Genomic DNA, 23,138 nt, shown 5'->3' with positions numbered 1-23,138 from the left:
GATGGGGGACAGCACAAGATCTGGATTCCAAAGGACGCCTCTCCTCTCCCCAGTAACCCTGTCTCACCACCACGCTACTGAAAATGAGGGGTCTTGTGCTAAATGACACTTCTGGTCAGGACTTTATGGCCATGATGAGAAGTAGGAAATATCCTATCTCCCTTAGAAGTTTTAAGCTGAATGAAAGGAGAGCAGAGAAATGGGGAGGAGGGGACAAAAGTGAAAAGTGCTGTGGAGCCTGAAAGATATCTCTGTGCAAGTCTGGATGCAACTGTTTGGCCTCATCTTAAAGCACGGGAAGACGTCCAGAGCCGGAGGGATGATGCAGAGGGAGGGGTGACGGGAACCAGAGGTGTTTTCCAAAGCTGTAGCTTTAAGCACCATAGATCCCGCACTGGCCACTGAGATGAGATTTCAGATCCTCGTTGCTATGGTTTCCTGAAACAACCTCATCTCCCAAGAGAATACTCACCCTTCCTCCTCTGTTCCCGAAGGACTGCTGGGGACTAGGACAGGAAGAGCAGGGCTCTGGAATGCATCCTGGGAGCAGACTCCGGCCTCCGGCCAAGCTGGCTGTGTGAGGGAGAAGGGGTTCATTTACAGCCAGCAGGAAGGATCTCCAGATCAGGATTAACAAGAGCTCAGCGGCTTCGGCAGGCTGAGGGTGACAGTCTGGGGCCCCAGAAGCTTCATTGCGACTGCGGGGGCTGCGAGGTTTTCTGTTGGCTGGTTTGGGGCTCCCCTCACCTCTGGTCACGTTCTTTCTAGAGCTACCAGTGGGCCGGGCTCCAGCCCCAGCTTCCAGAAGAAAGGAGACGAGGCTTACACGTATGCAGTGGTTTCCGCCCAGCGCACACAGCGGAGCTGGGGGTACTTTATTCATTTCAGGGGAAAGTGAGAACAGGAATGAGACGAAGTGTAAAGGTGAAAGGGGAGGGCAATACTGATATGAGAAGAACAAAGCCTAGGACCACACGCAGCCCAACACAAAGTTAAGGGAGGGGGCGGCGCCATCACCAGGTCTCCGGGACAAACACACTGGCTGCATCTCTCATCAGGCTTTAAGAAGGGAAACTCGGACTCCGGAGCACCAAGACAGGGCAAGGAGTCAATCCTGACGGACTGGCAGCTAGCACTGGGCAGTGCTGCCTGGCCTGGAACAGACCTCCTGCCTCCCAACGCACACTCCTCTCCCTGCCCTGCACACCCGGTTCTCAGTGGGAACAGGGACGTGGGGATTTCAACACAGTCGAGCTCTTGCACAAAGAACACAGTCAATATGCAGGCCCAGCTCGCACGGCCCTGCATTCTGAAGCCAGAGGGTGGGCCTGGGGATGCAACACAGCTAAACCAGAAAACATCCCAGCAGAGAACCAGGCGCACAGGGGCACACAGGCCTCTGGGCACACTACTGGCCAGAATCAGACTGTCCCAGAGCCAGGAAGTCAAGTCGAAGCTGGAAGGGGTGGGGCATGAGATGACAAAGAGGGCTGGAAACCAGATAAGGCCAACCTCAGGCTCTTTCTTCTGCTCAGAGCCCTAGGCTTCATCATCGCGCCCTTGGGCCGGGGGCTGCTGCTATCCCCCCTTGGCCACGCCCAGGAAGGATGGGGTGGCTGGCGTGATGGGTGAGGGGACGTGACAATGTGCTGAGGCCATGGGAGGGAGAGGACCGGCAGTCAGGTGGGTGGGAAGGCTCTCTAACCCAGCTTCCCAGTGTTCTGACCCAGCCCTCAGCACAGGAGCCAGGCTTTGGGGAGACCACGTGATCACCCCCATTCGACCCACCCTCAAGCCGCTTCCTCTGACCTCACCTTGGCCCCTCCTCAGCCGGCAGCCCCCACCCCACGAGCAGAGGGGCCTGGCTGAGTGCTAGAAGGCAGTCCTGAGCCGGGTAGGGGGTGGGGGAGCGAGCCCCTGTCCCTCACGGGAAGTGAGATGAGGTGATGGTGACTAAGGCCCCAAAGTCCCTGCCTCTGTGTCCCCGGAAACTCTGCAGCCAGGCAGCCCCAGGGAGCAGAGCCCGTGTAAACACGCCCGCCCGCGTGGGGAGGAGAGGTTGCTACATATGAGAAACAGTTAAAAATAAACTAAAAAGCACCACTATCTCCTGTGGTGGTCCCCACAGGCCGAGGTCTCCGCTAGGAAGGGGAGTGCTAGGGGCTTATGCGTGTGGGGTCATCAGCTCCCTCGCTGGCAGACACAGTAGGGGACGGGGCTTCATTCGGCTTCCTCCTCCCCAAGACTCCGGGAGGGAGCCTGTGGGTCAGAGGCTTCTGGGCTCCCCCACAGGAGCAGCTTCCCCAGCTCCCTGACCCCAGCTCCCTCACACACCTCTTCACCTCAAGCACTGTCGTGCGCAGGGGCATCTGGGGCCACTCCCCTGCCTATGAACAGCCCACAGGGAGCACCCACTTTCAGACCCAGAAAAGGCCTCGTTTTCAGCCTCATGCCTCCCAAAGTGAGCCATCTCTGCCTCAGGCGAATGTGGAAAGACAGGGACCACCATCTGTGCTCCCCGAAAGCTGGGATGGGATGGGATGGTGAGTCAGGGGTCACAATGCCCCTCAGATTGGTCTGGCAGGGGTGTGGCACTGGGGAAGGTCGGGCACCTCCCCAGGGCCCACTGACCCCATTAGGAAGTTGGCGAGGCAAGGGACTGACCAGCTGGCCTTGCTCCTGGGCCTGGCTCTAGGCCAAGAGCTGCTGGTTGGAAGAGCTGCCAGCCCCTGGTGCCTTCCCTGACAGGCACTCACATCAGCACAGGCATCCTGTCCCTCCCTCCCTCCTTCTCTGATTCTCAGGCACCATCCATCGCCCTGCCAGGCTGAGGCCCGCACTCTCTATATTCTGCTCCCCTCCCTCTGCTGACACAGCAGCTGCAGGGGGTCTCTGATCTGTCTCTGGTCTGCAGGGAGAGTGAGCAGGATGAACACGGGCAGCTGCCCACTCTGGGAGGGGCCTCGGTGACGAGGAAGCTGCTCCGGCCCAGGCTGCTCCAGGAGGCCTAGAACTTTCACAGCCACCTCTAAGTATCTCTGTGGACTTCTCCCCAGCACAAGCTCGCTCTCCTTCAGAGATTACAAATTGGCATTCTCTTTCACGTTGGGTTTTAAAATTTTCTGAACCAACTGCCAACATTTCAAAATCAGATATTTCACATAAAAATTCGGAGTTCTGGCCTCTGAAAAATATCAGACAGTCTGGCAAGGCAGGGCCTGCGCTCTGAGAAAGCTGAGCAGCAGCAGCCACTTTATGGGGTATGCCCTCCTTAGTTGGCCACAGTCCCCACCCAGCCCTGCAGCTCTCCTTTTAATCACCTGGCCCTGTAGGCATTTAAGTTGACAACTCTAGTTCTGATCTTCCCTCTTCCAGGCCCCAGGACCCTGCAGCCTTACAGCCAGCTGCCCCTGCCTCTCAGTAAAAAGAAACCTAACAGTCATCTCATCCAGCTACCCTTCCATAACCTCAGTCCCCTCTACAGACCTCTGACAAGGAGCCATCTAGTCTTTGCTTGAATACTTCCAGTAATAGGGAACTCACTAATCCCCAAGGCAGCCTGATTCTAAACTCTCCCCCACATCCTTTTCTCACTTACACCCCCCAGCTCTCTGGCTCTGCCCCTCCTCCATGGCCACACTGCACCCTTGCTCTACACACCTCCTTGTCGCTTGAGCCACCAGAACGTTCCCCCAGCCAACCTTTCTCTACCAATTCTCACTTGCCTACCAGCTATCTCATGCCTGACGTGCAGGCTGTGCAGACTCCAGCTGTTTAGGTTTTCCCCTGACGAGCCACATGCAACAGGCCTGATCATCCCGAGGACCCCCAAACCTAGACAGGCCGCCAGATGAGAGCAGGTGGGCCCGGGGCACAAGCATCCTGGTCTGGTCTTCATTTCCCCAGCCAGTGCTGAGGTAAGAGAAAGAGGGGAGCAGCAGTGTCCACCCCGGGGGCTGCCGGGGGCCAGACCCAGGCCTGAGTGTCCCACCCCATCCGCAGCCATGGTTCCTGAACCCCCCAGGTCTGCTCAGTCCCTACAGTCATTCTGAGCCCAGCGCAACTCTGGGCCCTCAGCAAAGCTCAGCCCCTCTGCAGGGAGCCCCCGGCTTCAGCAACAGGCAGAGCTGGGCTGAGCAAGGAGACAAGCAGGGGCCCGGGAACTCGTCCCCTGTGGTTCGCTCCTGGGCTCGCCCACAACCCACCCCAGCACGGGGCTGTGCCAGTAGGCAGTGTCGGCCCCCATACACCGTCCATGGGGCTCTCCAGGGCCAGGGGCTCCCACTCTTGGGGTAGGTGTGGCCTGTGCCAAGCTCTAGATATGGGCCACAGCGACCTTTCCCAGTGTGATTCCTACCCTGGTTCCCTTTCCCTGGGTCAAGATCCTGCCAGGGCAGGCATAACTGAAAAAACACTTCCGTCCCTCCCCCCGCGCACCCCCGTCTCGCCACAGGACCAGTGGGGCCGGGAGGTTTCCCGTAGATAGGATGGAGCCAAATCCCAGAGGGACGCCAGGGGCAGGGGCACTTAGATCTCCTAAGCATTAGCCTTCCAGCCACTGGCAGATCCATTCATTTTAAGTTTTTCCCAAATACCTTAAACTTCAGTTGTTGAGTTAAAACCTCCAAATACAACACTAACTGCCTCTCGGCCCAAAGTTAGGGGGCCTGGCCCAGCGGCAGGGGCAGCAGCCTGGGTGGCTGAGCTCGGACACGCTCTTCCTGCTGCCCCTTGCCCCGCCCATCACCTGCCCCCCTCCCCACGAGTGAGCGAGGCTGGTTCTGGCAGGTGGATCCTGGCCCGCAGAGGTGCGCGAGGCCGGGGCACTGCCACCCGCCTCACACTCGGATCTGGTACCCGTTGAGGTCTGGCATGGCTTTGGGCTCGGAAGGCTTCTTGTCACCCGAAGGCCTGCAGGGAGGAGAGAGCAGAGGATGGGGAAGGCGTGAGTCATCCGTCAGGGAGGCAGGGAGGAGAGAGCAAGCGGCGGCTGCCCCTGGTGGCTTCTCCCCACCATTCTCCAAGGTGCCCCAAATGCAGCCATAAAGTCCACGTGGAAGCATGTCTGCTGGAACCCCCGACCTGCCTGTACTGTCCTGAGTGTGGCCCCTGCACTGTCTTACAGGGTCCTGCCCCTCCCTGGAGGTCAGCGAACCTGGCCACAGTCGGCTGCAACAGCTTAACCTGTAAATCTCTCCAAGGGGAACCTGTTCTCCACAAAAGCCTCCGGATCAGCGTCAATGATGCCGGGTATGGGAGGCATGCCCGGTGCCCCTTAACCATTCCAGAGGGGTACCCCATGAATGACGGCGATATTCAAAGAAAGAGCCAGTTGGACACGCGGGAGACAAATCAGAGGAGGTGGCCTGGCAATTTTAAGGGGCTGCTCTGGCTATCTAGATTTAAGCAAAACCCACAGACTTGTAACAGGAAAAGTTACGTTCAAAGCCATCCACCAGCCGCTACCTGATGTTAAACCTTTCCCAGCGATACTCCTGGGAGAACTCACTCACTGGCAGGGCCCACCCCTCTCCCCTCCCTGCCACAGAAGCTGCCTCGGACTGCTGCATGGCCCTCTTGCTCTGGCCCCAGGGGAACCGGTGGCCCAGGGAGAATCTTCTCTGGGGAAATGGGACTGCATTGCTGCTGGGGCGAGAGGTGTCACCACACCAAACCCCCCATCCCAAATCACCTCCCTCCGATAGGGGGAGAAAGGGAAGGGTGCGACAGAGAACAATGGGGGACCCAGGAGATCAGAGGAAAGGAAAAGCCTTTTCTGGGTCCCCGAGGCACGGCCCGTCCCTTACCGCCTTTCGCTGCGGCTGTTCCTGCGGTGGGGGCTGGACTGGCCCCGCTGGGGGGAGGACACGTCCTTCTTCCGGTCCTTGGTTGGGGAGGGAGGGCCGGTCCCTTTGCCAATCTTGGTGGGAAGGAAGAAACAAAGACTCACTCAGGGTGGCCCCAGAGCCCGTCCCACCCTGCCGGAGCCACAAGCCTGGCAGCCACCCTGAGCAAGACCCAGGAAGCCTCAAGGGAGCAACACTGTATCCTGTCTCTGGGTCTTCCCAAACCTGTCTCCCAGGCCCTAAGCAGCCAGGGCAGCGGCTCCTCAGTGGGGCTGCCCAATCTCCCCAGGCCCCTGAAACAGCGTGGCCGTGGGCAAGGCACCGTGCTCTCATGCGACTGTATGACGCCTTCAAGGAAAGGGCCATTTCCCCATGCCAGGTAGATGTGCCAGCTGGGGAAGCAGCCGTGTCTGAGCTTTGGGCTGGGATCCTCCTACCAGCCCCAAGGGTGACACTGGTGATCTCGGGCCAATCAGAAGCTCAGACTGGTGGCTGCGTGTCTGATTAAGTACAAGCGAGAAGAGCAAATGAATCATCCTTATACGGCACTGCCAGCTTGACCTGCGTTTTCAAAACACGGGGTACACCATGGGGGTGCTGGAGAGAACAAACAACATGGGGAGTCCTTAGCACCGAATAGATTGGGAATCACAGCACTAAGGACGAGGTAACTATTGGCTCCAACTCTCGACCCAACCAGCTCCCTTGAAGATACACTAAGCCTTGAACAGCAGGACCAGCGTGCTGGGCAGCCAGAGCGACGCAGGGGAGGACCAGCCCCAGAAAGCGACAAGGTCGCCTGCAGCTGGTTTATGCCTGGGGGGAAAGTGCTGTCACCCCACAAGGTTGTGGCCTGGGAGCTGGCGGGGTTGGAGAGCCCTAGCTCTGACCCCGTGCTGGGGCACCACAGGCACCTGTAACATGCCTGGGTTCCCCATCCGGAAACTGATCTCCAGTCCAATCTCCTCACCGCCTGTGAGGAAGCCTCTGGGCTCCCTGCACCTCAGTTTCCCACCCTGAAAACGGAGCTCCCACCTACTGCCCGCCGGCCTCCAGGGCCGTGGGGAGCAGCAATGGACGTGACAGTACCATGGTCGCGGTTGCAGCACCAGGCTGCTGGGAGCGCAGAGTGAGCAGTGAGTGAGTGATGGGGAGGGGCTCAACTCCCAGGAGGGGCCCAGTAGGCCCCCCCCCAGTCCAGGGGCCCAGGGAGAGACCAAGATTCTGCCCACTGTTTGGCTCAGGGGCAAACTCTACAGCAGCTCAGCCCTCTTGCTCCAGGTACAACAGCCCCTCCTGACCTGGGCATCGTGGCTGGGAAGGAGGGAGAGGGGACAACCACCCCCATCCTATGCCCATGGTCTGACTTTCCTCCATTTCTGACCTCCTCCTAGCCCTTCACTGGATGTTGAGTGTTGGGGGGTGTCAAGAGTCAGGTGGTGGAAGCTACTCACCATACCACCCAGCACTCCCTCAAGGCAGGCCATCCTCTCCCACCAACCAGTCTTCACTCTCAGTCCCCTCCACCCGGGCACTGTCGCACCTCTGCCCTTCTCCACATGCCCAAGACCTGCCGTCCACCCAAACCCAGCTCACCTGCTGCCTCCTTCCGGAGCCTGCCCTGGCTGCCCACGTGAGGAGACCCTCCCGACAGTAAGGACCACTGAGTAAAGCCCGACACCGTGTAAACTTGACACGGGTCACCTCCCTTGCTCCTCACATCACCTCTGCGGGGCTGGGGGCAGCACACCCTGGAGAACGGGAGCACCAGAAAGCAGCAGCCTCTCCATTTCCACAGCCTGGCCCAGGGCCTGCATGCGCGTGGGTGGCGCCGGGGCCCACACTGACCTTGAGCCGCATGTCGCGGGCGTGCCGCTCCAGCTCCTTGCGAAAGTCCTCGCGGCCCAGCCTCTCTACGTCCAGGACTGAGTGCTTCCACTCGATCTGCTCCACGCTGTGCGGGTCGTGGGACACACACTGGCCCAGCTTGACCTTCTTCAGCACGTGCCAGCAGCGGCCATAGGCGGCCTCGTAGTCCAGCACGAGCTCGCTGAGCGTGCGGAAGGCCGGCGGCTTGTACATCAGGTCCTCGCGCCGGCTCATGCCCAGGGCGCCGTAGCGGCCCCCGAAGTTCACCCCCAGCACGATGTGGCGGAAGTAGTTCCCTGAGAAGTAGGTCTTGAAGCTGATGGGGAAGCGTTCCAGGGTGGGCATGCTGTTGGTGAGGTAACTGGCCATGCACCCCAGCTAAGGACACGGCCAGGGAGAGGCACAGGAACCAGCAGACAGACAGGAGCAGGACTGGCACACCCCCCAGCCCACCCGGAGCGCGATGCTGTGGGAGGGGCCCTGCGCGAGTCTCACTTATCGCCATATTCCTGTTGTCTAGCGAGGAACTGAATCTCTATGGCTCAGGCTCTCAGAGCTTAGAGGCCGCTGCCATAATGTGAAGCAGGGTTCACAAAATAATAAACGGCAGTCCCTCACCCCAAACTGCAGGGCTTTCCAGAGTCCTTGTCGCTGAAGGAAGGATGAGCGAGGCCTGTGGACCCCACACAGGCCTCCTCCTGCCAGTCACACGCCCATCCTCCTCACCCCACATTCTCTCTGACACTCTCTCTCACAGTTTTCTTTCTCCTCTGGCACATGTTTCCTCCCAGATGCAGACAATTCTGCTCTCTCTCACTGCCCACCCCTCCATACACACACACACTGCCCTTCGAATAAAACCAAGGTCATTTGCACGGCCTGGGAGGCCAACACCACCCGGCCCCGCTGCCCACTGCAAGCTCTCACCCCGTCCGCCCCACTTGTTCAGTCTCTCCTTGCACCAAGGCCCCTCTGCACTAGCTCTTCCCTGGGCCCCCGGGGCTGTGCCCCACCTGCACATGGCCGGCTCCTTCTCACGCCTCAGGCTTGGCTGTCCTCACTGGCCTCCCTTTCTAAGGCGAGTGTGCTCTGCTCTTTATTTCCCCCACAGCACACTCACCACAGTCTGTCCTTGTTTTACTTATTTCTTTGTTTACTTGCTTATTTTCTGTTTCCCCTGCTAGAATGTAAACTTCTGAGGTGCAGGGACCTTGTCTGTCATGCTCTGTGCTGTAGCTCTGGGGCCCAGGACAGGGTTTAGCACATCCTAGTTACTCAATAAAACTCTTCTGGAATGAATGAGTAGAAGGAGATGAACAGATAAAAGCTTGGAGCAGATCCCATGACAGATACCATGCCAAGTGTGCGACAGGCACCGTTCCTTCAATTGTCCTAACAACCTCATGAGACAGGCACTGCCATCGTCTCCTTTTGCAGAGGACGACTCCGAGATGCTAAGGATGCTAAGGAACTTGCTCGGGGTCGCACAGGGAGTTGGCACCAGAGGTAGGATTCAGGTCCAGGTACTCTGTGCTCTCAGCCACTCCAGCGTGCTCCCTTCAGCACCAAATGCATTCTAATGCTCCTGGGCCCGACTCCCTGCAAGTGGCCGCGGACACAGAGACAAGGAGGCAGAGGCACAGGGCGCAGCCAGGAGAGACATGGGGACAAATTCAGTACAGCGCCCACCATGTGTGCAGCGACCCAGGGAGCTGTGGCAGTGCTGCGGGGACACCGGGGAGGGACCCCTCGCCTAGATGGGGGCTGCCCTTTTCTTCCTGCCCACAAGTCACCAGGTAACTTCTGAAGGGCCTCTGGGACCATGTGATCCTGCCTGGACCAGCTTCTCAGTGTGCTCTGGGAGAAGGGGAGCAGAGCTTCCCTCCAACAATGTGGGCAGGAGCCCCACTTTGGTGTGTGGCCCTGAAGGACGCGTTCACGTGGGCCCGGCCTCATGCTCCTCCCAGCGAAGAACCCGTAGGCAGGGAAATGCTTGTCAGGTCCTTGGAAATGGGCCTGCCCAACTGTCACAGCGGGGTTAGCTCTCAGGACCTCTGGGGGAGGGGGAATAGACTCTCCCCCCACAGCCCCTTTGGATAACTTAAGGCAGGTATGTCTACAGGGGAGGGGAGAGGGGAGTGCCCCCTCGGATCACAGTCCTCCTTGGGGAAGCTGCTTGTCACCTGGGACCATCATCTTCTCCTCCTACCTGTCCTAGCTCCTAGGGAGGACAGTCCTTGCTCTGTTAGACGCCCTCCCCCTTGCCCTGCTCTGCTGTACCCAGCCAGGCACCTCCACTAAGGGTGGCAGACAGAATAGTTACAAGCCAGTAGGGCTATGAGAAAGAGGGAGCAGTGAAGGGTGGGCAGGGATGACACAAGATTGGCCTTGAATTGGTAACTGGTGAAGCTGAGTGATGGGCACTTGGGATGCATTACATTGTTCTATGTTTGTACACATTTAAAATTTCCTATAATAAAATAGTTTTAACAACAGGGCAGGGCTCAGGCATGGGCCAATTAGGACGGAACTGGCCATAAACACCTGCCTCCTCCCCCTGCTGTGACTATGGACACTGGGGGGCCCTCTCTAGGGAGCTTGTCTGTCCCACCTAGTACCCTGGTGACCCAGCTATACGCCCCAGTTCTGCCCTTTGGGTGGGGGTGACCGAGAAACCCTGCTTGGTTTTTGCTTGTTTGTTTGAAAGGCAGTTCTGTCTCAAAGATCCCATCCACTCTCTCCACAAATCAATGCGTCGGGGAACCGCCAACATCTGGGCCTTCAACCTGCTTCTCCCAGACCGTTTGGTTCCTGGCAATGGCACAACAGCCTTTGTGAGGCAATGTGCCCTGATCAGAGAACAGGGTTGCTGTGTCCACGAGACTCAACAAAGAGCTGCCTGGAAAGGTAGCAACTGAGGCCTGGGGGACGAAGCCCCCTTAAGCTCCTTCGCTTTGGGGCCAAGTTCCCGACTACTGGGAGAGGGGGCTGGGACGGCCCCGGAGCCCATTCAGCTTTCCTCTTCCAGGAGCAAGCCGGGGCCCCCCTCCCAGACCCGAGAAAGGATACATTCCCAGGATCACAGCTTCCAGGCATTTGATTGGCAGGGCCTCTTTGGTCATTTCCTTGGCCAGGTCCATCAGCCTGGGGGGAAGGGAGGCGGAGCCATGAGGACGGAGCCTCCAGCCCCTTTCTCTGGGGGTGTCAGAAGTTGGGGCAGGGTAGACTGGAAATGCTAGAAGGACAGAGGCCCCCTTGCCTTCCAAGCTGCCTCAGCTCAGGCCCAGCACCTCTTTCCCCTCCCCCTAGGTCCATCGGGAGCCTGCGGGAGGCGGGCAGAGAAGAGGCAGCCAGTGAAGATAAGGAAGGAGGCCCTTTCCCCTCGTCCCTTCCTTCCTCACACTTCCTCCTCCCATCCCAGGCTCCTGCTCCGAAGACCTTGGGGGGAGGGGCGCATGGAAGGGGGTCATGCAGTCACAGGCAGGTCCTATGACACTGGGCTGGGGCCTTCTGTGATGGTGATGCGGCCCAGCGGGAGAGCATACCAAGGATGCTGAGGATCTCAGCATTGACCTCATCCCTTCCAGAGCTCAGTGGACACGCCTGACCCAACCATGGCTTCTCCAAAGAGCTTGTAATTGATTGCAACTGCTCCCCCACCGCTGGCCTGCTGCCCAGGGCCTGGACAAGTGGTAGCCTGGTGACTCCCCAGCCTGCTCCTGAACTTGGAATTCAGGCCACTTTAGGACAGCCTTTCCCTGAGGCCTGGTTCCTCCTTTCTCACCAAATGGTGCCCCCCGGCCTGGGAATGCAGCCTGGCCACTGGCTTTGCCCAGGCGGGTGCTGGACTCCTCCCTCCCACTGAGGCTGGAGCTGGGCCCCCAGCACACAGCAGCCACAGGACAACAGGAGCAAAGCTTTGGGGTTAGGGAGGCTGGATTCCACCCAGGGGCTTGGTGAGGGGGTAATTAAGTAATTTAGCTAATAACCCATTTAAAAATTTTTCATGAGAAAGTGAACATGGAAAGATTGTGTGTGGAACAAGACGTAAAATTCACATTAATTTTTAAAGCACCAGGTGTTAAGCCTGTGGGCGGCTCCGGGCTGAGCCCCCAGACATAGCTGTAACATTCACTCTTCACTCTCTTTGGCCCTCGGGACTTCTCTGGGGTGAATCCAGCCAGGGGTCTTACTTGGGTGGTGGAATAGGAAGTGAGAGATGCAGTGTGCTCTCCAGTGGGGTCCCTGCTGCTTAGACACTGGGCCTTGTCCTAAATGACGAGAAGAGCCCAGTAAGGCAAGCGGGGTATGGCACAGGCTCCCTGCAATGGGGGGAGCCCAGGCAGGTGCAGGGAGTGGAGGCAAGCGGCAAGGGCTCTCTCCAGGTAGGCCCACCTCTCAGCAAAAAAAAAAATCCACATGGGTGAAGGGGGTCAAAAGATAAGAATTTCCAGTTATAAAATAAAGAAGTCATGGAATGTAACGTATAGCATGGTAACTATAGTTAGTAATACTGTATTGCATATTTGACACTTGCCAGGAGAATAGATCTTAAAAGTCCTCATCACAAGAAAAAAAAATTGTAACTATGTATGGTGACGGATGTTAACTAGACTTATTGCGATGATCATTTCACAATATATACAAATATCAAACCATTACATTGTATACCTGAAACTAATATAATATTCTATGTCAATTACACTTCAATTTAAAAAAATTATCCAAGGGTCACCTATGGACAATCTACCTAGGACCACCCTCTACCAGCACCAAGGCAAGCTGGGGGGCTGTGGTCACCACTGTAGCTCTGCATGGATGTTGGGGTTTCCTTTTCATCAAGGGAGCCTTGGTTGTCATCTCAGCCAGAGTTCCCTCTTTATGACATTCTTAGGGGCCATGGTGGTACTTGCCCCCACTGGCTGGCATCCCTGGGGAGAGTCCCTGCCTGCCTCCCAGGCTTCCACCCCAGGCTCCCGAGGGGCTCCACTAGCCGGGGGGCACTGTCAGCCTCGGTGCAAAGGGACAGGGTGCCCCACGCACTTACCCTGTCAGAGGTCTGCTCTTCTTAATTTCAAAGAACTGTGTCCCTGTGTGATTGTACCTGCAGGTGTGGGTTAAGGGCCTCCCGGCTTGGTCTGGAAGATGCACGTCCCTCTGCCCCGACCCATCCTCCAGATTCTAGGGCCCAGCACTCCCAGGGGTGCAGGCTGGGTGAAGACCCCACCAAGTGCTTCCCACAAGGCACCCTGGAGGATGCTCAAGTCCTGATGGTCTGGAGGGGAGAGGCGGTCACAGCATGTGAGCTTCTCCTCACCCCACATGGCCCCTCTGTCCTTCTCTTTCATCCTTTTTATCTTCCACTCTTGCCCTCTCCTGGCCTCCTCTCCTAGGTAGGGAGCTGTGGAGCAGGCAGCCAGGCCAGCCAGGGCCGGGAAAGAGGCTGACCTGTGGACAGCTCTCTTTCAACCAGCTGAGAAGCAACATGGACTGAGAGGAGAAGGCTGGGGTGGGGGACCAGCTCAGCTAAACTGCTGGCTGCTGCTCCTGGGCCAACCGCCTCCCCTCTTCGGGACACGATTTCCCTACTGGCAAAGGGAAGGGCTGGACCCGATTTTCAGTTAACAGCCTGGCTTTTCTCCCGCTCAGGACGCATGCCTGGTCCTTCTACTTCTGCCTCATCTGCAGCTAGAAGGGCTGGGGGAGGGAACCCAGGACACAGAGCTCCATGCAGGGCACAGGGGGTAGAGGGGCTCAGAGCAGGGACACGGGGGAGACCGAGGCTCAGGGGAGTCCAGCTATTTCCACACTGGGCCACTGGCTCCTGCCAGGGAAGAAAACCGCAAGGAACTGGGAGACCATTCCAAGACGTGGAAATTACCTCCTGGAGCATAAAATCCTTTTTCTCCTCCATCCGCCCCACCCCACCTTTAAAACTAGTTTTTAAACAGCCCCGAAGGAGCTTTCCCTCTCTCCCTCTGCTGGGGCTGGATGGACGGCAGAGGACGTGTGGGCTGGCAGGTCCAGACTTGGCCATCCACCAGAGGGTGGCTCAGGAGACATTCACCCCATCCCACAGAGGAGGAGGAGGCAGGCGCAGAGAGTGGGTCTGGCACTCATCAGATAAAGTCCCTCTGACACCCAGGGCAGGCACGGGCTGCATGTGCACAACTCCAGGGCGTGGAGATGATGTGTGGACGGCGCTGCTGTGGTGTGGACGGAGGCTGTGCTGCTGACACCTCCCCAGCCCTGTCTGAGAACAAGCCTGCTCAGCCTTTGGACCCGCACGCCAGCCCCACGCCAGCGGCCTTGACCTTGGACCAGGAGGATACTGCAGCTCCCTGATGTAGCGCTGCACGGCTTCCAGGCGCTCAGGGACGGGTGTGGAGGGCTGGAACGTAGGCACAGTCGGTATGGGGATCTGGGGAGGGACAGAGAGCTCTGGTCACAGAGGGAGGACACTGACACGAGCCCCCAGAGAGCCACGCCCCAGGGAGGGCCTCCCTGCTCCCTCGTACCCTAAGCCTCTCTCCTCCGCAGCCCCTTCCAGAGGCTCCTTCAGGCCCCGACCAAGGCCACTCCTCTCCCTCCTGGCATTTGATAGCTGTTCCTAATTTGCAGCTTATGTTGATGGTCCAATTTTATGCTGCTTTAATAATTTTAGAAAAACACAGGTTGACTCACCAACTGTTTGGAATTTTAAATATTAATTAACTTCAAAGCTTAACAAGAATGTCAACGTGGGGGTTAAGTTCATTTGGGTGTAAGGTTCACTCTGGTTAAAATGCTGGGTCAAAACCGGTTGACCCAGTGTCCTCTCCTCTCAGGGCCCTGCCCTGGGCTGGGGGAGCCCTTCCTCGAGGGGTGGCCACACCTGTGGCAAGAGATGTCACCCACCCCGTATCCTGGAATACTGATGAGCCTTCTAGGCTCCACTGTGAACTGTCGAGGAGTAAGCCAGTGCGAGCAGGCTAGAGGGACAAGCTTCCGGACAGGTCTTGCTGTGGATCTACTTGCCACAGCCAAGCTGCTCTGAGGGGTTTCACGGAGGCACAGGAGCCCGGGTCCCCTTCAATACCTCCCTTTCCTGCCACTCCACGCCTGTAAGCTGTCCTCACAGCGCCTGGCCCAGGAAGAGGGACAGGGTGTCAGGCAGGCACCTCCTGGTGGCTGGGAACTGACAAGCCACGGGCTGCCAGGTTGCTGGGGTCAGGTCAGAAGCCACAGACCCCGAGGCTGTGCCCTCAGCCATTAGGCAGTCTCCAGGAAAGGGACCACGCACAGGTGCTGAGCCCAGGCCGCAGGGCCCCGTCTCTGACCAGGGGAGACCAAATCCTGGCAGACTGGCTGCAATAAGTCAGTGAGGCTGAGGCCGCCAAGCGAAGCATCAACTAGGGTCCTCTGGGATTACAGAACATACTTCTTTGGGCAGAAGAACCAGATTCCTAGAGATAAGGCCCACCCCTCTGAGCTCCCTTTTGGCCATCGGCACTGCCAGCTGTGGGTGGCCTCAGGCTCTTCACACGCAGAGGTCTCACCCTCTGCCCCCCAGACCTCTGCCCAGCCCCCCAGCCCACACGGAGCCCACCCAGCAGGCTGGAGCTGCCGAGTCTCAGTCTGCATGGGCAGGGGTGTGTGTGACGGGACGGGGAACAGCAGGAGCCCCTGTGAACTCGGGGTAGGGCTGGGGTGGGGGAGGCTCGCCCTGTAGTGATGCCGAGCCCACAGGGCACAGCCTTTTCAATAACATGGATACAGGGGGTGGGGCTCTGACATGGGGGGAGGTGACACACCCATGATCACGCACACTCGTGTCTGGGGTGCTGCTGAGGGCAGGGGCACAGGACAGCCTCTAACAGATGCGTACTCTTCCAAAGGGTGGAAAGGCAGGACGGAAGGCCTGGTCTGGGAGTGAGAGCGCTGCGTGGACTTCCTCTCCCTCCCTCCCTGGTCCCTTCCTTCCTGCCTGGGCAGTCCCCAGCAGCTGACACTTCTGTCTGGAGGAAGCTATTTCCTCTTTCACATCACATCACTGTCCCAACTGGTGCCACCACTCATAGCCACCGGGGGGATAAAACCCCCGGGATGGGGGTTTCTCCCTCTTCCTGCCTGACCAGCCTGTGCCAGATGGGCTCCAGAACTCTCTGAGGGCCTGGCCTCGCCTCCCTGGGTCAAGGATATGGGGGTGGGGGGTGGGGAGCGGAGTTAGAGGAATTACTTCCAAATTTACTAAACAGCATGGACCCGACCTCCTCAGGTGGAAGGTCCCTGAGAGGCAGGCGGGTCATCACTTCTGAGGAGAGGGCACCCAGGGACTCCCAGGAGCTTGGGACAGACACTAAGTACACCCTCCCTTGAGACACCGCAAACAAGGAGTCGTCTGAGAGTCCTCCGCTGAAGCTCACCAGAGCCAGGTCTGGGCCAGGCCCGGGAAGTACCCACAAGGGCACTGGCACCTGCCATCCAGACAGAGGAGCAAGGAACTAGCTGCTCTGGGAGAAGGAAATGGCTCCAAAAGGTCAGAAAAGACCAGGGATTCACAAGCAGGGCCTTAAAGGCCGCCACCACCGAGGCTTCGCTGGAAGGAGCAGTCTGGCAGCTCCGTGACTCGTGGCAACTCCTGTAACCCCGGCAGACAGCGCCAATATCTTTCTTCTGAATGTTCGCACAAGCACACACACATTCGCTCAAAACAAATAAGACTCTGTATGTCCAACTGACCAGGCTCACTTTAGGACTGGGAGCCTGGATCTGTCCCCCCGCCCCCAAACCAGGAGCCAAGAAATACTTCCTCACGGCTGAGGAGTGGGGTTACGTGGGGTGCCATGCGGGTGAGGGATGCCTGCTACCCAGATCTCTTCAGGGACAATCCTCCTCCATACCAAGGCCAAGGGTTATCCTTGCTCCAGGAACCCCCTAAAGTCCTGACATCCTCCCTGGTAGAGCCTGTTCAGTCTAGCTCAAAAAGGAGGCTTGGGGGAGGTGGGACAACTGAACATGCGGGCAAGAAGCAAGACAGCCTAGAGGCTGACACAGCTGGCACTGGAACCTGACCATCGCCATCTAAATCCCCAACCTGCCATGTGCTGTCTGGCATCAACATCCTTAACATCTCCATGCCTCAGATACCTCAGCTGTAAAAGGGGTACCATACCAGAACCAACCTCAGAGCAGAGGTGACCCGCTGCCATGTCGAGGGCCTGGCACACAGCAAAGGCTCAACTCCTGCTCACTGTCACCGTTATTCCAGTGTGTGCCAGAGATCGGTCAGCACATGCTGATCCCAGTGATGTGGCCTTTTTGGAGGAAATGTCCAAATTCGCATTCTGCAGGAGCTCAGTGGCCAGAGCCACAGTCAGAAGACCTTTGGCAGCCAGGCCTGGGAGGAGTGGCCATGGAGCTTTTAAAGGTCGCGGCAGCTTGAGACACCAAGGAGAGATTCTTACGAAGGAGCACAAACCGTTCCTGGATCTGGGATCCTTTTGGAAACTGCTGCCCTTTAGTATGTGGGCCATCATCCACTCAAAGGACGCTGCCCCGAAGTGCCCAGGGGGTGGTCTGCTGCACCCTCACTCCTTGCTGGCTTGGTATTACACACTCACCTGTTTCACGTGCTTTACTTCCCCAACTCCTCCCAACAACCCTGGGAAGTGAGTATTGCTACCACCCCCATTTCACAGCTGAGGAAACTGAGGCACAAGGAGGTTGCACGCCTCCCTCACAGAAGCAGTTGTGGGAGAACCAGCACGTGAACATGGTGGATTGGACTTCTGACTCTCTCTTTTTATCACAGTACATGGCAGGGGTCCCAGACCGAAGCACCTGCAGGGCCGGGCAGGTCACTACACAGGGAGGGCAGGCTGAGAGGCAGTGGGGGGACTACGGCCAACTGGGGGAGGGGTAACCAGTTCCCAGCGCCAGCTGCCATGTGGGATCGCAGAATCTCTGTTCCCGCCTCGCTCATTTTCTGAAAAGATGCCAAAAGTCTAGATCTTTATGTGAAATCTCCTAATTTTAAATTGTGGCTCAAGTGGTCTTTTAAAGCATTATGCCATCCCCAAACATCTCTTGGGCCCACCACGGTGTGACCTCTGTTGAGAATGCCTCTGCACCAGCTCCAAGGGCACAGGCCCTCAGGGAGGGGCCAGCCCAGGGGTCCATCCACTCTGCTGCTGGCATTCTGGGATCCAACCACTGATGTATGCCCGACTCCTCTGCTCCTCCTAGACTCTAGGGCTCCTTTCTACTCTGGGCCAAGGTCAAGGAGGAACCCCACACAGACTTGGGTGGGTTTTCCCTCTGCAACACTTTTCCCCGTGGTTTGAGGAGGGGAAATTCCAAATTTTTCCAAGCCTCTCACAAGCTTCCTTTCACACTACCACACTCCTGTCAATCCTGACACCCCCCCGCCCCACCCCGACAACAGCTTCATTCCTTCACTGATGTCTTTCCTATACAAGAAGGTTGAAGATGACAAGATGACATTACAGACCAGTCACTAATGAGCTCACTGATCTTTTCAGTCTGCAGGAGTGGTGACAGTTCTGCTGGGAAGCATTCACACTCTTCCATAGCCTGATATAGACATAAGCGAGCTGGCTGGAGAGCCATCTGCTAAACACCAACTTGCTCATGTGGGAGAAGCGTGTGGCTCTGGCCTTAGACATGCTCTGAGTGCAATCTAGCCTCCTTTCCCAATGAAGGACATGAAGACAAGTATTGAACATCCAATAACCAGTATTGGTTTGAAGCTTTAGTTTGTCAAATGCTTGAACACATAGTCTCTCATTTAACCTTCACCACAGTCAAGCCCATTTCACAGAGGAGGAAACTGTGGCTCAAAAACGTTGAAGGGAACCGCTAAGGTCACATAGATAGGAGGTGATCCGAACCAATGGTCATAGTCTTTGACACAATACTTTCTCTTCCAGGAATTTATCCCAAGGAAAGAATCAGAGATGGACTCCCAAATTTATGTTTTAGAATGTTGACCACAGTGTTCATTTTAAGAATAAATTATTGGAAACAATGTCCAACCATAACGGAATAAATAAATTAGCTAAATAAATTCTAAGTACAGAGGGCAATTACGTAGCCATTCAAAATCAGTCCACACTTTATTTCCCCTGGAAACATTAGGCTGTCGCTCAACCTTCAACCTTTGAATTCTCTCTTCCCAGAAGGCAATTTCTGATGGCTCTACCAATAACTTGGTAAAAACGAAACAAGCCACTTGTCTAATCCACATTAATTGCCACTCTCCCTGGCCACCTTCGTGCTCACCTGAGCAGCTACGACTAAGCATTGGACTCTGACCTCTGTCCAAAGGGCTTTTCTTTGGGGATTTCAGGCCACGGCATCTGAGAGTGCTTCGTCAGTCTCAACCATAATGTTAAAAAGTCAGGCATGTATTTCCACATAGCGCTGTACAGCACAGGATGTCTCAAGCGGCCTTTCATTCAGCAAATACATGTAAGTGCCTGATCTGTGCCAGGCACACAGGAGGCCTCGGAAAGACAAAGATGAATGAGACACAGCCTTGGCCTTCCGGGGTGTCACAGCTGCAGGAGAGCCGTCATGGAGGAGATCCAGCCATACACAGCAAAGTAATTCAACTGTACCCCTCTCCACAGGCTCTCTTCTAACTGCCCTGATCTAGTGTCCAGGAGAGCAGAGGACCTGGAACCTGAAGACCTGGGGCTGAGTCTCAGCTCTGTCACTCACTGGCTGGGGGGCCCGGAGTTCCGACTTGAGTTTTCCTCTTACCTATCTCTAACGTGGGGTCCCAGGCAGCACCTACTTCACAAGGCTATTGCAGAATTCAGCGAGGTAACACATGAGCATACTTTCTCCACATCAGAAGCCCTGGATCCTCCTTAGTCATGCATTACCTCTCTGCCCACAGGCCTCTGGTTTAGCAAATAAGATATCAAGCCACACTCATGTGCTGTACATGTTAATCTGCTGCTCTGCCCATAAACGTGGGCATTTTAAAAGAGATGGAGGGGAGCCTCCTGGAAACAGGGCATGAGGACCTCACAGAACAACCTCAATGGCAGCTGAGAGAAAGTTCTTCTGGACAGGTACAATCTGTCTGTAATTTTAAACCCTACCGTGCCACTGGTCCCCTACCTCACCAAGGAAAGTATGGCTTTACTCTCCCAGTCCCAAGGGCAGGAAAACCCTAGATATCCCCACCCCTCACCCCCCAAACCCCTCACCTTGGGCAGGTCTGTGGCCCCACGGATCCGCTGGGCCACCTTCTCTCCATCGGGGTGGATCTTGGCCACGTGCTTCCACATCCTTTCCCAGGTGGCCTCATCCACAGGCAGCCCACCCCGGTTGACAAAGAAGGGGATGCCTCCATCTCGCAGGTCCTCTTCTCCTTCCTCCTCTGGCTCATCATCTCTCTGGGCTGAGGCCCCCTCGCTGGTCTCCAAGCGCCTGACCCCAGAGGGGGCCGCAGGGGCAGTGGGAGCAGCACTGCTGCTGCCGCCACCCCCGACCACCTTCTTCCCCCCTGGCATCCCCAAATTCTTGACGGGGGCAGGAGAATGTATCAGGAGGCAGGAAAAAGTAGGTGGCTCACAGGAGGCCTCCCACACACCAGCTGCAGAGACAACACATGGCCAAAAGAGTGCACGGCGCCTTTAAGAAACCAGGGCGTGGCTCCAGTACAATAAACTACTACTAGATAAGAAAAAAAATCAGTGCCTCAACGAGGTTGGGGGGGGTGTGTGGGGGGGGTGTGTGGGGGGGTTGGTTATCCGGGGTCAGCCTTAGAAGCCTCGTTCTGTTTGAAAAACGGGATAAAGAGAACACCCCCGAACTTGGCAGCCTTCACAAAGCATCCCCATTTGACAGCGAGAACAATAACGGGCAGCAGTCTGCACTGGCAGAGAGGAGAAAAGTCAGGGAAACTGAGGCCAGACAGCTCAGACCTGCGGCCACAGAAAGGGTCAAGGCACGGATGCCCCAGGTTCCAGTTTTGGAGAGAACAAATTCCTCTACAAAATATCGCACGTTCACACCTGCGCGTGCTCTGGGGGGCACCGAAGTGACTCCAGGCTCCCTCAGCTCCGAGCCGGGACCCCAGGACGGGAGGGCGGCGAGGGGGTGCGAATTCTCCGAGGTGATGAGTCCGGGAGCCAAGACCCGCCGCTAGCGGGGCGCGGGGAGGGGGCGCGCGCCGACGCGCACATTCCACGCCCGCGGTCAGCTCCCCGCACAAAGTGGGCTTTGTCTCAGCTCCCCGGCCCCTAGCCCCCGGGAAGCAGCCGCGGAGCTCCCAGAAGGGGGAAGGGCTCGGCGGGGAGCGCCCAGGCCCCTCGGGTCCCCAGCCGGGCGCGTCTCAGCGGGCGGACGGCGGGCACTCGGCGCCGCGCTGCGCCACCCGAGCCATCGCGGGGCGCGGGTCCCGCTCCGGGGCCCGGGGCTCAGCGGGGCCGACTCGGGCGGCGCGCGGGGGCCAGGCTGAGCTCACCGAGCGGCGGGCTCCGACCGCGGGGTCGCCGCCCCCAACTGGCTGCAGCATGGGCGGTGGCGCGGCCAGGGCGAGCGAAGGATGCTCCGCGGCTGCTCGGGGGTGGGAACCGCTGCCCCGGCTAAGGGGTGGAGGAGGGATCCGCGGGCGGGGGAGGGCAAGCCCAGAGGCTCGCGCAGCCACGGCCCGCCGGGGAAGCTGGAGGAGAGTGACAAAGCCTCGGCGAGCGCGAGCGGCGCTAGTCCCCGGAGAGCAGCCCGCGGAACGCGGGGTCCACGCGCAGGTCAAGGCTCCGCAGCTCGGGGAGGCTCGGGCCGCCGCGGCCACCCCTGCCCTAGGGCCCAGCTGCCGCCGGCCGCGTCCCCAGCTCGCCTGCCGCCCACCCGGCTCGACTCCGGCCCGCGCCGCGCATGCGCTCCGTCCCCCCCTTAAAGGGCCAGCGCCTTCCCGCCCGGTCGTCCGCCTCCCGAGGCCATCCCTCCGCTCCAAGTTATCTCTAGGATGCGAGTGGGCTTTCGCTCCCCGCTTACCCCTCTCTCAGCGCGCCCCGCAGCCGGTGCGGAGCTGCGGAGGAAGTTTACGACGTGCCACCCAGAGCGCAAACTCCACGGAGATTCCGGGCTCGGAAGGCCAGCGGTCGGGAATTTCCTAAGGGGAGTACCTAGCAGGGGTCCTGGTGTAGAAGTGAGAGCACTGACCTGGAAGACCGGGATTCTAGACCGGATTCAGCGTCTGTTTTCCTGTGGGACATCTAACAGATCACTTCCCTTTGTGAGCCTCAGTTTCCCCCATCCATCAGCCTAGGTTGTCTCACTGGGTAAGCGCAGAGTCCTCCTGGCGCAGGAACTCCTTAAAGGAGGATATCAGGGATGGGGGGTTAGGGTCACTACCGCTAGAAGTGAAAGGGTTAAAAGTCACCCTATTCCACCTGCACCACTCGGAGCGGGGTGCGCAGGCTTCGCACCTAGTTGGCCTCCGGACCCGGCTCTGGGAGACCCCGTCCCGCGCCCCCTGCAGGGAGGATGCTGTGTCCCAGGGTCTTGGGACCACGACTCAGGGGAGTGGGAGGCGATGGTTGGAAGGGTTAGCCCATCCAAAAGAAGGTGACAGTACGAGCCATTGTTGTGCGCGGGCACAGGACTACGGGGACCCAGCGCACCCTCCTCCTCTCCCTCCACAGAGCAGAAACGCGGGAAAGCTGCGAACAGGGGGAGCAGAAGCGAAGAACCACTAAAACGAGACACAGCCTGTGTGCTTTAAGACTCCTCCCACTCTGCCACCGGGAGTTAGTGGGAATAACAGCCTGGTGGGGTAGATGCAGATTCCTGGGCCCTGGCCGGCAGACTCGGATTCCTTAGATCTGTGATTGCTGCGTTTCTCAACTTCCCTTTGTCTGACAAGCTGAGGTTTCCACACCTGGGCTGGGTCAGAGAAGCCTTGGAGAATCCCCAGGTCCTCAGTGGTTTCTTGTCTGTTCCTTAAAGTCCTAGGTGTCTGAACTTCCTAGGTCCCTGGAGCTTCAGTAGCAGCCTGTTGCTGCCTCCAGGGTCAGAAACCAGGGGTGATCAGTGATGGGAAGTCACAGGACTTTAAGAAAGCTGGTTAAGAGGGGATCTTCTTAAGCTCACATAGGCAGGAAGATGCCAAGCGTGTAAAAATCACCGGGGACCAACAGCTGCAACCTGCTCATGGTATAGCTGGGGAAACCGAGTCTCAGAGAGTGATTTCCCCAAGCTCACACAGCTAGTAATATGAACTGAAACTTTGCTTCTTCAGACACTTAGCTTTGACCCTGCACTTTGCCTCTTGTGCTACTTAAGTTGTGGTGGTGGTTCTAAAATATGTTTTCAAGCTCTTTATCACTTCTTTCAAAAGACGGATCTAATTCCCCTCCCCTTGAATGTGGGCTGAACTAAGTGACTGGCTTCACATGAATAGAA

At 57.7% G+C, this 23,138-nt stretch overlaps 1 protein-coding gene across 2 annotated transcripts; it reads right to left on the bottom strand.

The window, feature by feature from the left end:
• Positions 1 to 829: 829 nt before the first annotated feature.
• VASH1 (vasohibin 1) lies at positions 830 to 21,846 on the bottom strand. 2 transcript variants are annotated; one of them, XM_046647647.1, is made up of 8 exons: positions 21,729 to 21,846; positions 19,937 to 20,325; positions 14,048 to 14,136; positions 12,763 to 12,819; positions 10,785 to 10,859; positions 7,695 to 8,076; positions 5,808 to 5,920; positions 830 to 4,911 (listed from the first exon to the last, which is right to left on the bottom strand). In XM_046647647.1, the coding sequence occupies exons 2-8, from the start codon at positions 20,240 to 20,242 to the stop codon at positions 4,839 to 4,841; spliced, it is 1,095 nt and encodes a 364-aa protein (XP_046503603.1). In that variant the 5' UTR covers positions 20,243 to 20,325; positions 21,729 to 21,846; the 3' UTR covers positions 830 to 4,838. The 2 variants fall into 2 exon arrangements, with proteins under 2 accessions (XP_046503603.1, XP_046503602.1); XM_046647646.1 differs by lacking the exon at positions 21,729 to 21,846 and adding an exon at positions 20,747 to 21,709.
• Between the last annotated feature and the right edge of the window lie 1,292 nt (positions 21,847 to 23,138).

The sequence above is a fragment of the Equus quagga genome, chromosome 20 (genome assembly GCF_021613505.1).
Source record: "Equus quagga isolate Etosha38 chromosome 20, UCLA_HA_Equagga_1.0, whole genome shotgun sequence".
NCBI classification, from domain to species: domain Eukaryota; kingdom Metazoa; phylum Chordata; class Mammalia; order Perissodactyla; family Equidae; genus Equus; species Equus quagga.
Note: the sequence above shows the minus strand (reverse complement) of the source record. Positions and strands in the feature narration are given on the sequence as shown.

Bases quoted from the DNA above. Each gene is read 5' to 3' on its own strand.
- VASH1 (XM_046647647.1), bottom strand. From the start codon at position 20,242: ATGCCAGGGGGGAAGAAGGTGGTCGGGGGTGGCGGCAGCAGCAGTGCT. The intron at 5,921-7,694 runs GTCAGTGTGGGC...CTTCCCACCAAG, and splicing joins CCCGCGACATGCGGCTCAAG to ATTGGCAAAGGGACCGGCCC. The intron at 4,912-5,807 runs GTAAGGGACGGG...TCCTCCCTGCAG, and splicing joins AACAGCCGCAGCGAAAGGCG to GCCTTCGGGTGACAAGAAGC.